The sequence below is a fragment of the Clarias gariepinus genome, chromosome 19 (assembly GCF_024256425.1).
Source record: "Clarias gariepinus isolate MV-2021 ecotype Netherlands chromosome 19, CGAR_prim_01v2, whole genome shotgun sequence".
NCBI lineage: Eukaryota > Metazoa > Chordata > Actinopteri > Siluriformes > Clariidae > Clarias > Clarias gariepinus.
Window position 1 is genome coordinate 27571664 of NC_071118.1, and position 15176 is coordinate 27586839.

At 36.3% G+C, this 15176-nt stretch overlaps 1 protein-coding gene across 2 annotated transcripts; it reads left to right on the plus strand.

Moving 5' to 3' along the window:
- Positions 1–6548: 6548 nt before the first annotated feature.
- bxdc2 (brix domain containing 2) lies at positions 6549–14056 on the plus strand. Of its 2 annotated transcripts, none has more exons than XM_053478657.1 (11): positions 6549–6570; positions 7235–7413; positions 9439–9550; positions 10849–10892; positions 10992–11062; positions 11317–11366; positions 11709–11782; positions 11893–11943; positions 12041–12142; positions 12514–12642; positions 13604–14056. In XM_053478657.1, exons 1-11 carry the CDS (start codon positions 6564–6566, stop codon positions 13868–13870), a joined length of 1086 nt encoding a protein of 361 aa, XP_053334632.1. In that variant the 5' UTR covers positions 6549–6563; the 3' UTR covers positions 13871–14056. The 2 variants fall into 2 exon arrangements, with proteins under 2 accessions (XP_053334632.1, XP_053334633.1); XM_053478658.1 differs by lacking the exon at positions 6549–6570 and adding an exon at positions 6869–6939.
- Positions 14057–15176: the final 1120 nt, after the last annotated feature.

Sequence of the window (15176 nt, forward strand, 5' to 3'; positions counted from 1 at the left end):
GCAAACCACGCCCCAAGACCGCGCGCTGACACTTCCGGGTTCGCGGACATTTCAAATTAAAAGTCACCAAACTAATTTCCGGTTTGTTCTTTATCAGTTTTCTAGACATAATTAAAGGTTTTGACTAAACGTAATTTGATTAAATTTTATGTAATCAGTGATATTATTGTTTCAGATTGAAGCCTAACTTATTAATACAAAAAAATATTGAGTTGAGTATCTTACGCCTTGTTTACACTAAGTTGTTCTTCTTTAATCATGATTTGAGGGAGTCATGAAGTTTGGGCCATGAAGGAGTGCCTGGCCTCTCAGGCACTCCTTCATGGCCCAAACATATATTTCTTAGCTTTTTTTAATTTATTTTGTATGTAGCACCTGTAGGTCAGGAGGGAGAGGGAGACAGAACAAGGGATGAGTGAGAGAAACGGGTAAGACAATCAGAAAAAAAACAAATAATAAGAGAACAGTTAAACAGACAGAAAGGAAGAGGAAAGGAGAGAGAGAGAGAGAGAGAGAGAGTGAGACATAGAGGTACAGAGTAAGATGAGGAGAGAGCATGAGATACAGTGGTGTGAAAAACTATTTGCCCCCTTCCTGATTTCTTATTCTTTTGCATGTTTGTCACACAAAATGTTTCTGATCATCAAACACATTTAACAGTTAGTCAAAGATAACACAAGTAAACACAAAATTATAGATAGATACTTCTAGAAGGAAAAAGAGATAGATACTTTTAGAAGGAAAAAGAGATTGAGACAGAGGGTGAGACAAACAGACAGATTGAAAGAAGCTGACTGAGAGAAAGACACATGGAGGAACAGAGAGATGGACAGCAGCATAAAGGGATAAAGAGAGAGACACACACAGAAAGAGAGACAGAGTGAGAGACAAATATTGAGAAAGACATATAGTCAGAGACAAGGAGGAAGAGATAGAGAGACAGAGAAAGGGAGACAGAAAGAGAGAAATGATGAAAGAGTGAGAGACAGTGATAGAGTGACTGATGAAGACAATGAGACATGGAGAAAGAGAGAGAAAGGGGACAGCGAGAGATTGAGACAGATACAGATAGAGGCAGAGAATGAGACATGTAGACAGATGAAGAGAGAAATATAAACGATTAAAAAGAAGAGCAGGAGTAAGTGACAGCTGATGAACAGATGATGAACGGCACACACCTAACATAATATCTACGGTACATTTAAAATCTATGTGCATGATTTTGCAGGATGTTTTGTAATCCTAATTTAAATAGTAATATTTCTCTTTTTTCATTTACAGTTTATCAGATTTACAAGAGGACGTCGTGTAGGAATTGTTTTATGACCTCCGGAAAAAAACGCCAATCTGAAGAAAACGGGCCTACTGGAGAAATCAACATGGCCTTTGAGAGCGACTCTAACAGGATCGCTGCGGAACGTACCCTCTGTCACCGATTTTTAACCTCTTTAACCTCTCCCTGGTGGAGAGCTGTTCGCCGTAACGTAGAGTTTTCTTGTATCGTTTACAGTCTTTCTGTTTTGCCTAATTATATTATTTCATAAGCACTGTGAAACCTTGCTGGCATGCCTCGGCACAACAAGCCAGTGTAGCTGCAGGTAGTTGGGTCTAACTCTGTGTTCACATTAGCCAGCAGCACGTTTCTCACTTCATTCGCTTATGGCATATGTAAAGCTTATGGCACAAATGTACACGATCTGGTCAAAAAAAATTCACACTCTAACATTTGATTTGACCTCGTTAAGATTTAATTAAAGAATTGGACTGTGCTGTCCTGTTCATGTGTGAATGAATAAATCATTCCTTATGCTTAATATTTAACAAGAAGAACGAAAAACACTGGGAATATTTTGAGTCCTTTTTTTTTAAACACAGTGCAACTGAGAATGAGACATGAGGTAATGAGAAATTACAATGCAGAAAGATCCAGACATTTTTACAAACAAGTTCGTTCAGTTCACCTAATTCAGCATGCTATTTTGCTTTAAGGAATTTTGGCACGGTTATACTTCCTTATATCTCCAAGTGGCTTTGGCACAGGGTGCCTATTATAAATTGTCTCGTTTTGTTGCATCTGCTGATTTGGAATCTTCTTTCAGTTGCTGAGAATGCAGTTCTGTTTCCTGTATCTGCCCCTGATGTGTGAAGTGCAAACCTCTGAATAAAAAACAGGAAAAAAATGAAATAATAACTGTTAGTATGAACTGGCCTGATGGTGAACTGGGACATGCCGTAATTATACTATGATCAGGTCATGTGTAGTGTTACTGATGAGAACACTGAACAGCAGTCAAGTCAGCAGTCTTTTTCCATGTGTGTACTGATCCAGACCGAGAGATGCACAGTGTTTATACTGTATTAATAATAATTTATTCAAACTCCAAATAAAATACACATATACAGTATATTGAGACAATTCGGGTTTCATGAGCTGTGATTCTGAAGCATCAAAACTAATGTAAGTTACAAGTAATGAATTTACAATATTTAAGCCACCCTTTAAAATTTTTTACCATAATACTTAATTTAAAGAAAGAAAGAAAAAATTCGCAATGGTGACCAAAATAATTTGATTTTTTAAATTATTTAATTTAAAATAATAATAATAAAAATAATAATGCATTTCCATTATCCCTATGGCTGCAAACTACACAGACAAGCACACACACACACACACACACACAGATTAATCCAATTATCAGGCATGAATGCCATTGCAACCAGTATGTACTGTACACACACACACACACACACGCGCGCGCCTTAAACAAACTCCAAAAGTAAAATTGTGAAATTATCACACATTCCACACACACACACTCGTATTGGCCAGTTAGATTCTAAATGTGATGTGAATCTGAAAGCAGAAATATTTAGCAATTAGTAAAGTTTGAGCTCTGATACAGAAAACACACACACACATATATACTATATAATTCACTGTAAATAATTGTGTGATATGTGAAATATAAAGTTACGCTGTGAACGTAGAATGTAGAAATGCATTTAATGTCATTACGTTACACTTAGCACTACATTTAAAACTGATGTTTTAGACACCACATTCAGAACGTGTTATACTTGTTATACTCCTATCTTACACTAGGGGGAAACAGTGTGCAGCATATAAACTCCTTCACAAATACTGCATTAACTAGAAATGTCCTGTCAGTTTAATGTCTCTGTGTTATCAGTTCTGGTGAGTCAGATAGATATGAATATTACTAAGAATTAATTAAAACCCTGTGTTTTGCTGCCCCTGTTCGCCATGTTGCTGCGATATATAACACGCATAGTTAGGCTAGAGTGTACTAAAGCAATGAGGTCACACAACCTAGCTTCATGGCAACCAGGCTTGGAATATGATTGGTTTATGAGTGCAGCGAGAGATCCCTAGTAGCCAATCAGAGCGATCCCTGAGCGGAACTTACTGATGGGGCGGGGAATCGTGCAAAAGAGCGCGGGGAGACGAGCAGAGTTGCCAGTTGTGCTTTAATCCGCGATTAATGAGAAGGACGTGTCTCATTTTTGGAGACATTGTTTATATATCCCTGAGCTAAGTCCTTAGAGATCCACCTTCCTTTATTAACAAATTATTATATAAATATTATCCTGTCAAATGTTCTACTTCACTTAGATTTGAAAAAGGACATGAACACCAGCTGCTCTTTCTGTAACAAACCAAGCTGTTTGCCCCTCTTCCCCATGTTGCTGCTAATGCACCAAACCCAGGACTGTATTATTATTATTATTAGTTGTAGTGGTAGTAATAACTTATTTCTGACAGTCCTGTTTGCACCAAGCTCCAAGTGCCCTGCACATACATTCCATTGTACTCTATATATTGTTTTATTTATTATATTTTAGTGCAATTATCTTTTGTTTATTCTTTAGTTTATTCTTAAACGTCTTATTGCTGCTGGTCTTTGAGAGCTGCCAAAAATGGACTACAATGATAATAAAGTCTCTTTGTGTTCATCTTATCTTATTCTTTATGTGCATTTGTTTTGGACGTGTGATTACACAGAAACATTTACGCCAGATATTCCTGTTTTTCTCCTAAGTTTTTTTTAAAAAGATTTTTCTTTTGTTTTGTTTTTCTGAGTATGAGGAGGATAATTTTTTTAGAATAAATTCAATCTTTATATTGCTAAGTTTTTTTTATTAATAAATGTAATTTCAACAATAGTAACCCCCATCTCTTGTAATCAAAAATGACATTATACAATATTTAGACAGCACTAAGTTTAAAAAAAAAAAAACTCTGAAGCTGATAGAGTTATACACTTATGTGAGTCAAAAGAAAAAAAATTAGTTTTTACTTCTGGTGCCCTTTTATATTTCTTTCCCCTTGCTGTTATTAATATTTTTGTAATCTTCTGTTTGTTTTTTTGTTTTTTTTTACTTACTGCTCCTTTTATAATCCCTGGCTGTATCATTTTAATTACTTACATGGTGGTTTACATGGTTCTGTTACCTGCTCCCACCCTGTAAATTTAGTTGCAGTTTTAATTTTTGCTGAAATAATCAATCAATTAATAAATAATATATACAATACCGATTAAAAGTTTGGACACACCTTCAAATTTAATATTTTTTCTTTTGTGATTAATTTTATACATTCTACAACAATACTGGATATTTCGAATCTATGAAATTAGGTAATGAAGTAACAACAACAACAATGTCAACAACAATCAGTCTTTATTTTAAGACATAAAGGTCGGCTGTTTTGGAACAGTTCTTGCAAGAACAGTATTGAGTCCATTTGCAAAACCCATCAAGCTCCATGATGAAACTGTCTCTCAAAAAGACCTTTCCAGGAAGACCAAAATGTACCTCTGCTGCAGAGAAGAATGTTCATTTAGAGTCACCAGCCTCAAAAATCAATTAACAACCAGCACCTCAGATTAGAGCCGTTATGAAGCTTTACAGAGCAGAAGTAGCAGATATACATCTCAATATCAACTGTTCAAAGGAGATTACTGCATATTTTTGATGCCTTCAGCATTGATTTACAATGTAGAAAGAAATAAAAATTAGGAAAGACGTGTCCACCAATTAGAAGATGTGTTCAAAATTTTTTTAATGGTGAAGCTTTTCTTTTTACCAGTATCTTAACACAATTACAAGGTGCTTGGGCCTGATAATTGTTAATTTGCGACTATAATTATATTAAATCTAGTGATGGGTCGTTGATGAACGATTCGTTATTTTTGAACAAATCTTTAACGTGACTCAGAAGATCGAGTAGTCTCGGAGAGTGATGTGTTCATTTTCTACTAGGCGCGCATGCGCAAATCATCACATAACCTCTGTAGGTTATGTACAGGAAACAGAATTAAGCGATTCTTTCTTATCGACTCTTCTACTCTGAGTCTTTCTTTTTATTCTTGCGTGACTCTCATATGCGCTATGCAGTGCAGTACCCATCAAACAGAATTCAAATAAATTAAATTTGTTTAGCGCTTTTAACAATTGTCATTGTCGCAAAGCAGCTTTACACAATCAAAAGAATAATTTAAGTCTGTATGGAATGTAAGTGTGCATGAATCAAGGTGAGCAGATTTTTCCTGGTGAGCAAGCCGCGGACGACAGTGGCGAGGAAAAACTCCCTGAGATGGTAAAAGGAAGAAACCTTGAAAGGAACCGGACTCAACAGGAAACCCATCCTCATCTGGGTGAAACAGAAAGCAGGAATTGATCTGCATTCATACTGTGTGTTAGATGGCAGGCAGTTCAGCTATAACAGTTGATGTTAATTGATGTAAATATGGAGTCCAGGTAGTTATTGGAGACAATTGCAATCTTGAACTATCGAGCAACCGCAGCCAATTCAAGTCCTCAGAGAAACAGCTGTCAACACCAGTTGAGGCCAGAACCGTCTTTATGGTAAAGTGAAAACATCCCCAGACACCAGACACATTCCAAAGAGACACACGGGGCATCCATGTGACGAGATCTTTAACCAGAAGCGGGAAACCAGAATGGGTCAGACAGGTCCGGAGGGCAGAGGGAGTCTGGATCACTGGCAGCTCAGGAACGACATGTGTAGCTCGACAGAGAGAGGGAAGGAGAGAGGGGGGAGAGGGAAGAGAGAGAGGGGGGGAGAGAACAGAAAAGGGGAGAGCAGAAGAGGAGAGATAACAGTTAGGTATGGTCGCAGTCACACAATGTGAATGTACTGTATATTTACTGTAGAGTGCAAGCCGAGACTCCGGCAGGACTAACTATAACAGAATAACTAAAAGGAGAGAGCCAGAAGGAAACACAGACATGAGGGGGAACTGAGATGTAAAGCAACCAATCACCTCACCGTCAACAAACCTGAGTGATCAATGAGAGTGAGGAGGACAGCATCTAAACATACCAGTTCACCATAATACTCTACGTCCATGAGTTTGGAAGACTATTCCATGATTTTGGAGCTTTGTAAGAAAGAAATTATGGAATAGAATTGAACGGTTCTCCTCAATAAGTCGTTTGTTCCTTTGTCACGTGACTCCCATAGACACTATGCGGTGCAGTAGACTCAAACCAACGAACGACTCAGACTGGAAGATATGAGAGGTGAGCTACTCATTCTGTTTATTATAATGTGTCCTTAGCTTCATTATAATATTTTGATTACTGGAACTATAGCCAAAATTAGTGTATGTAGATGTATTGGGGTTCAATTTTTATTGAAAATGCAACATTTTATTTTATTTCTGATCAAAACAACGAAATGAACTAAATTACTCAAAAAAGATTCGTTCATTTTGATGAACGAGATTCAAAGAACCGAGTCACTAAAATGATTCAAACTTCCCATCACTAATTTAATCGCGACGAGTAGCTAAAGGCTAGCTGATTGGGAGGAGCAAAAGTACCGTTTTCTACAGTGTTTGCTGTAGGTCTAGTCAAAGTTTTAGTGTCTCATTTGTTCTAAATATAAATGTAATTTGTTGTGAGAATAAATTAGCTTTTTTTTTTTTTTTTTTAGATTTATTTTACATACAGGTTTGTAAACATAACACAATATAAGGCACTTTTGTGCCTAAATGAATAGATTGTGTGAAGATATACAATTATTTTAAAGTGCAAATTGTGTAAATGTAAAAGTTTATTTATTTGTCAGTTTTTATTTTTATTTTTTGTCGAGTCATCCTGTGCGCTGCGCGGCGCGCGCGAAACCATCGGATTTTGTTTCTGTTGGGGTTTTTGTGTGTGTGTGGTGTCCCTGCTTACGCAGCACGTCAGGTCACGTGGTCACGCTCAGTCAAGATGGTGGCGGCCAAGAGAAAACGTGGAGGCGCAGAAGCTACACCGAGAAAGAAGGGTAAAGTTGTAGAAAATGGAGAAAAAGGGAAAAACGCCACGACGGCACAGGAGCCGAGTAAAGAGATCATGGTTCCGCCTCCGGTTTCTCAGGTGAGAGTTTAATCTGTTGTATTAAAATCAGCTTTTTAGCTTCAGGCTGTATCTCAGCACCATCAACTACACCAGAGTAATATTGTAGGTCTTTGGGCTGCTCCCGGTAAGGGGTCGCCTCAGCGGAATATCCGGGCCATTTTATCCGGGCTTGGGACCTGCACTGCGTCCACTGGCTGGGAATCGAACCCGGGCCTTCCGCATGTCAGGCGAAACACCTACCACAGACTAATATACAGTACAGACTGCAGTGTTCTCAGTCACAACAGTAATAACACAATTGATTATCTATAATCATCCATATACATCATTCCCATTTTCCAGTATCTCTGTGTGTGTCCTGATAACTTCCTACTTGTTTTATTAAAAATCATCTGTACATGCTTGCTATAAGTAATGTAGTACTTTTAGTATATATAATACTATCAAGTACTATACAATATCTAATACCATATAAACTTAAATTGCTATATCTAGTACTAGATAATAATAATAATAATAGTATATTATTATTGTCAATATTGATATTATCGTTTTGGAATACGAGCCCGCGCTCGGATAATAACTTATTCCTAGCGCGGGCTCGTATTCCAAAACGCGCGTAAACCACATTGAATTTTCCCATAAGAAATAATGGAAAATGACGCGCGCACACAGACACTGAGCAGGCTGAGCCTTAAGCAGAAAGTGAAAATATATCTTTTTTAAATTATTATTATTTTGGATTTTTTCCAGATTAAAATATGTTTACGCACACACGTGGTCACAGTGTTATAGTAAACAGTACACATGTGTACGGATGTTGATTATACCAGTGAGAGATGCGCACTAAGAACCAGCAGGGGAGATGATTACCCACAATTCCACAGCGCAAGAGAGAGAAAAAACGTTGGCTTAGTTGTGATCACGTAACGTTCGGTGTCAAAACAAGAAGCGCATGCGTGATGCATGATAATCAGTACTCTTGAATTCGTGCTGCGCTGTCCATTGGGCCGCGCAGATATTTGGTCTGCCCACACTGGCTCAATCGGGTGCCACAGTTTCGTCCCACTTTGGATGTGTTTGGCTTCTCATAGAAGTGAATGTGTATTGCGTGGTTACATACCGTGCAACATCACGTGATCTCAACCGCGATAAAGACGATGGACCAAAATCATTTAGTTATTAATGTATAATAATACTGTAGTATTTTTATTATATTTAGTACTGCCCACTGTGGAATATTATAACAGATGAGCGTTAGTACCCGTATTTGACCATTAAAGAGTTTGTAGAAAGATCAAATGTTAAAGGAAAAAAATAATCTGATCAGCTTTAATGTAATCGGTAGTAATATTATTTTGGGTTGAAGCGCACATACATGTTTGTCTGCAACAAAGACGAATCCCTTATTATTTATAACTCAAATTTCACAAAATTTTCTTGATTTACAAGCTGATATACTGTATCAGCATACACACACACACACACACATTCTTTCTCTCTTTCTAATGGAAACACTGCTCTGTCGCGTTTCTTTTCAAAGGTAAAGTGCCGGTTAATTTGTCTTATTTTAGTGTGTCGCTCACGCAAGTTTTAGTGATATTCCTTGTTAATTTTTCCGATAAAACAGTCTTTCCGTTAATGTGTGTGAGACTTAAATAAGAGAGCAGGAGGGTTTACTTTTAAGCCGAGAAGGGGGGGGGGGGGTCCATTTCAGTACAGACATATGGAAAAGAAAGCAATAAATGATCTTGTGAACGTACAAGGTAGGGATCAGCACTTCTGTGTGCAATTAAAAATTATTTAAGCCCAATACACTCCCTGTTCGCTAATCACAGATGAGAAATGGAAAAAGTAGATCAGATAAAGTTATGTCTTAAGTTATAACGACTCCAGGGCGTTAAAATTCACTTATACCACTTCAGCAATGTTATTTCAGCCGAAGTGAAAATATGAACTAATCCCAGTAAAAGTATTCAATTTGGCTTTTCTAATTAACATCCATTGATTCAGGTGTTTGTTTTATTTTTTTTATTTGTTCAGGGCAAGTGGAAAAACAAGGAACGTGTTTTAATTTTCTCTTCTCGAGGCATCAACTTCAGAACGCGGCACCTAATGCAGGATCTCAGGACCATGATGCCTCACTCAAAAGCAGGTAACTTTCAGCAACGGCATTTTATCTAATGCCGACTCGTCGCAGAGTTGTGCATGTACGCAAGAGTTTTAAATGAATGTTGGTAAAAAATAATAATAATAAGACTCAGATAAGTCATACTATAGTAATGTTATTGTGGTCTTTTAGTCTTTTTTCCTACTTATAGTTAGATTTCTCTTTAGTGTTACAACACTTAATAAATGTCTAAACAAAAAAAAAATTTTGTGTAGGAGATTTCATATGATGCAGGATTATTATTATTATTTATAAGGAACTTCATATGCATTAAAAGTAATTCAAATTTATGAGTAAACATATGTAAATGTAGCAATATAATCCCAATGAAAAATCAATTAATAATAAAACAGTAGTTTTAGAAATAAATAAAGTAAATAAAGTGCACTAAATTAATAATAATTAAAAATATATGTTTTGAATAATAAATATATATAGAAAAGCTATTAAAAAACCTGAAGTGTGATGTTTTTTTTAATATTCTTTTTAAATTAATTATTTTATTTTTTTACTTATTTATAGAGGGAGTTCTACTGTGCGCCTTTTAGGGGACATAGAAGAAAAATAATAATATGGAAGAGACATAACAGAAGAAATAAACTTTTTTTTGGCAGAAATTTTTGAGAGAATATCCGGATCAGTGTAAAAAGAGTAATTTGTTAGAAATAATTTGTTAAAGTAATATCTGTGTTACGATTGGTTACAAGAATTCAATCTCGTCCATGATTGGCTAGAAACACAGAGCACGAAGGCGGGACTTAAGTTGTTGTGTTTTTAGCCCAGATAAGGGCAATAATTGTTAATGATTAAATGTCAATGTCGGTTGAAACCACGGTATGTGCATAATTAAGGTTTTTTTTATGTAATGATGTTTTATTGAGATGATACAAGGGAAAACTGTTGCAAAGCTGTGAGGTTAAGGAACGCCTTCTGCGTTGTAATTAGTTAGAAGAATTTGGTCTCGTCTGTGATTGGTTAGAAATTTAGTGTGTAAAAGTCTTGTCTTTAACTGCAGTTTAAAAGTCGCAGAAGTGAGTCACTCCGGGGTTTGCGAGATATCATTTATTTCTGTTTTTTATTCTCTATATGTCATTTTTTATAATGGATTTTTGATGCGGTCCACTCCTCTAAATGTTCACCAGTTTGTGAAAAGGTGCACAAATTTTTTTTAAAGTCACTCAGGGTTGTGCGAGAATTTTTTTTAAATAAGCAATAACGTTGTAACTTAACAAAACAAACTACTAAAAATCATTCATTTTTTTCCTCTTTTCTTTTTTTCCCAGACACCAAAATGGACAGAAAAGACAAGCTGTTTGTTGTGAATGAGGTACGACTCGCATGTCTGACATCCCCACGCAGTTACATGCTCTCGACATGCTTATAGATCGCAAATGCTTTACAGTTTGTTTTTATCTCCGTCCTTCAGGTGTGCGAAATCAAAAACTGCAACAAGTGCATATTCTTTGAAGCGAAGAAGAAAAAGGATCTGTACATGTGGTGAGTAGAGCGACGTTCCATGTTGTTTGACTATGAAAATAAAATAACATAAGAAAAATTCAAGCTAGATTGGATTACAGCCAAGCGAGATGTTTTCTTTTTCTGGTTGTTAAACCAGCATACAAGTAAAAAAAAAATGCCAGGATGTAAAATGTCCCGTGTGGCCCTGCTACTGATTTATTCCTGTCTGAAAAGCTTAAAGTATTTATTTGTGTATTTCGTAAAACTCTACTCACGTTAATTCTTCTTCACAGGATCTCGAACGTTCCTCACGGACCTTCTGCCAAGTTCCTGGTTCAGAACTGTGAGTGAACACTTGTGGTGGTTTTGTTTTAGAATTATATTAGCTGCAACGCTAGCCTTGGTTGTACAACAGGAAGTTGTTGGGAGTCCAAGAGTGCAAAAAAATGGTTGTACTGTCTGGGTGGGAGGGTCTTACTCTTTCTTTCTGCCTGTCAATTAGAGAGACGCTAGCTGTTTGAAGTAGTGTATGTGGAAGAGGGTGGATAGCACTGTCCCTGAGGGTGATGTTTTAGCCTGGGAAATTGTATTAGCCTTCATAGAAAATACTTAAAAGGAGTCAAGGACTTCTTCTACAGGAGTAAGCTATTTTTATTTTATTTATTTTATTTATTTTTTCCTTCAGTGCACACACTGGCTGAGCTGAAAATGACCGGGAATTGCCTGAAGGGATCCAGACCCCTCCTCTCATTCGATCCTGTAAGAAAGAGGCGCTCCCTTTGTCTTTTTTTTATTTCCCCCATTTTTCCTTCCTCTTTGCTCATACGCTCGTTTCGAATTCTTCTGATCGTGTCTGTTTGATTTAACAGAAGTTTGACCAGGAACCTCAATACGCCCTGCTGAAGGAGCTCCTTATTCAGGTACGCTCGCACGTACTATCCTTTTTTTTTTTTTTTTTTTTTTAAATGCAGCTCTCAGAACCTGATGATAATCCATGCGTGTTCTCCTCTCGGACAGACTTTCTCGACGCCGCAATATCATCCCAGGAGCCAGCCGTTCGTAGACCACGTCTTCACCTTCACCGTCGCTGACAAAAGGATATGGTTCAGGAATTATCAGGTGAGAAAATAAGCCGTGAGAGGAACCAGACTCAAAGGAAATTAATACATACTTAAAATGAATGTGTAATAATTTATTTTAAAAAAGTAAAGCGATAAAGCAACAATGTTCCCCTCAATATTTTAAAGTATAAAATTGTACTTAAATATATATTTTTTAAAATAAAAAAAAATTTTTTTTTTTTTTTTTTTTAGACAATAAGAACTGGTTTATACATGAGTTACAGAAACCTCACAGAATGCAGTATTTCCTGTTTGAGCAGCCTTGCTGATCACATCTCATGTCCCCCCCCATTTTTTCCTTTTAGCTGTACTGCAATCAATTCTAAACCCTGTTTTTTTCTTTCTCTGTGATCTTGCTGTCTGTTGCAGATCATTGAAGAGGATGGCTCTCTGGTGGAAATCGGGCCTCGCTTCGTCCTCAATCTGATCAAAATTTTCCAGGGCAGCTTTGGTGGGCCGACGCTTTTCGAGAACCCTCATTTCCAGTCGCCTAACGCGGTAAGCGGCGCCACAGCAGCAGCTCTTCGTGTGTCTTTAGGGAATGTGCTTAACCTTTTAAACATATTCATTATTAATATTTAACATTATTGTCAAGCCCTCGTGAGCAGAAAATCACTGTGTTCCTGTCAATTACAACATGGTTGTTTTTGTTTTCTTTTAATTTAAGGATGATTTAATTAAATTTTAAGAAATGAATAGAAATATATTTAAATAATAATTAGATAATTTGTCATTTGCTAATGTCGGTTAGGTTGACTTTAGCGGGGGTAGAAACCAATAGTAAATTTTTACTTCTGTAACTACAGATTAATAAACAGGTTCATCTTGTAAGTCAGTTTATGTTTATTATTTTTAGTTGAACATGACATTTTACTTCACACACAAGCACACCTGCCTTGAAATTTGTATTATCATATGAAAAAACTGAAAATATTTGCCCAAATTAAAAAACCTGCAGTATAAGTTCTTCACGGCCAACATTCGTTTTTATTGCCTTCCATTTCATTTATTTATTTTTAAATGTTAAAAAGAAAAATACAGTTTTTCTGATGGGAAAGCCATAATTACTAACACTCTTCAATTGTTTTAAATATATGTAAGCAATTTTATATATTTTTATATATTACTTTAATATTCTGAGTTAAAGCAGGAATGAAACATTTATATTAACCTGCACAAATTACGTAATATATATTATAAATCATGTTTTTCTCCACAGATGTAATGGGTGAGCAATTATTTTAAAAAGAACTATTGTTTAAAAAAAATTTTGCACTTCGTTTAAAGCGCGGAAACATTATTTCTGGAAGTGACCATACAGTGGTCTTTGCTGTTCAGTTTAAAGAGTTAAATAGCTGGTGTCATAAGTAATTACCCCCTGCTCGCAAATTCCTTGTTGCACACTACAATCCCATTTCATCTGATTAATTTATTTGTTTCTTTGTTTCTCTTCGCACAGTTTCGACGCCTGGTGCGGCTCAGCACGTCCGCTAAACAGAAGGAGAAGCAGATGGTGAAGCAGATCCGTCTGGAGAAGAGGAATGAGCCCAAGGAAGTGTTGACACGAGACGTCACAGATGACGTGTTCGCCACGCCGGCAGAGGAGAAACCGGTAACGGTGGAGCATGAGGCTCCAGACCCGGCGTTGAGCAAGAAGAAGAAGAAGAAGAAGACGCTGAGCGAGCTGAAGAAGAGGACGCTGATGAAACGCAAAGGTCTCCGATGAAAAGAGTGCACCGTGTCGGTGTTTTATTTTCCAGACAGGAAGTGGAGGACGTGTCCGGAAAACCTTATTATAAGGACCATCGCCATCTTTATTTCTAAATACATTAGTGTTAATTGTATGTGTATTTGTTGCATTTGTTACAACATTAAACCGTTTGAACACCAGGTCCTGTCCTGATTGATTGCATTTATTTTTATTTATTTTTTTATGAGGGGGTGTATATAAAGAATGTTTTAGTTCTCATATATTAAGGAAGAAACTAATTTATTTAATAGAACTACTATTTAGTTTACTGTGGTATCATAACCAGCTACAGAATAGGGCTTACCTAGTGGTATGTAGTGCTTTTATTTATTTTACCCAGTTTCTTTGGCTAAAAGCTTTTCTTTCTTTTTTTTTTTTTTTTTTTTTTTATAATTCTAGTCTAGTTTGCTCTGTCCCTTTTTTTTTTTTTTTTTTTTTCCTTTTTTTTTAGATCTGAGTATAAATTAGTGGATCTGGTATTGACGTAACACTACTTAAATGCTAAAATATATTCTGTGGCATGACAAGAACATTGCTTAAACGTGTATAATGAAGCAGTTATTTTTATTAAGCGTACAGCTTTTCCACCTACAGAACCTGTTATGTTCTAGCTGATGTTATTGTCCAGGTGCCTTTTTTTTTATAATTTCAAAATAAGTAATGCAGCTTTACAGAATTGGAGGAAAATTAGGGGAATGAGTATGAAATGTGGGAATAAATAATTGTATTGGTGAGGTGAAGCCTTATACAGATGTTGTTGCTCCCAGTCAAGTTTCACGAAAAGATTAATTTCATGAAGCTTATATATAATATAGCTTATTATAGTGAACAAATTTTGGGTAGCAAATAGATCATATCTCAAGCAGCGCAATTAATATGGACATGCAGCTGTAATGTACAGTAATGTTGCATTCATCATTGTCAGTTGTGTGTGTGTGTGTGTTTTGTTTGAAACTCCACTGTTCAAGGAAATGTTCAGGCACATAATCACCATCCCTGAATCTTAGAACATTAACTGAAGATCTAGAATAGAAATGAACATATAGGGAAGTCCTTTTCTTTCTTTTATTCTTTAATTTTAAACACAAACATTGTTAGAACTAACAAGCCACTGTTTGGAATATTCGAACAGAATATATAAATTCGCCAGGCAGTCTTAAGGATTCAATACACAAATCATTGATTAAAACACGCAATTACGAATTTTAATAGAGGAGGGGAAAAAATAAAGAGATGAAAAAACTAGATATAATAGCACTGGAGTTTATGAGATAAATTGAGG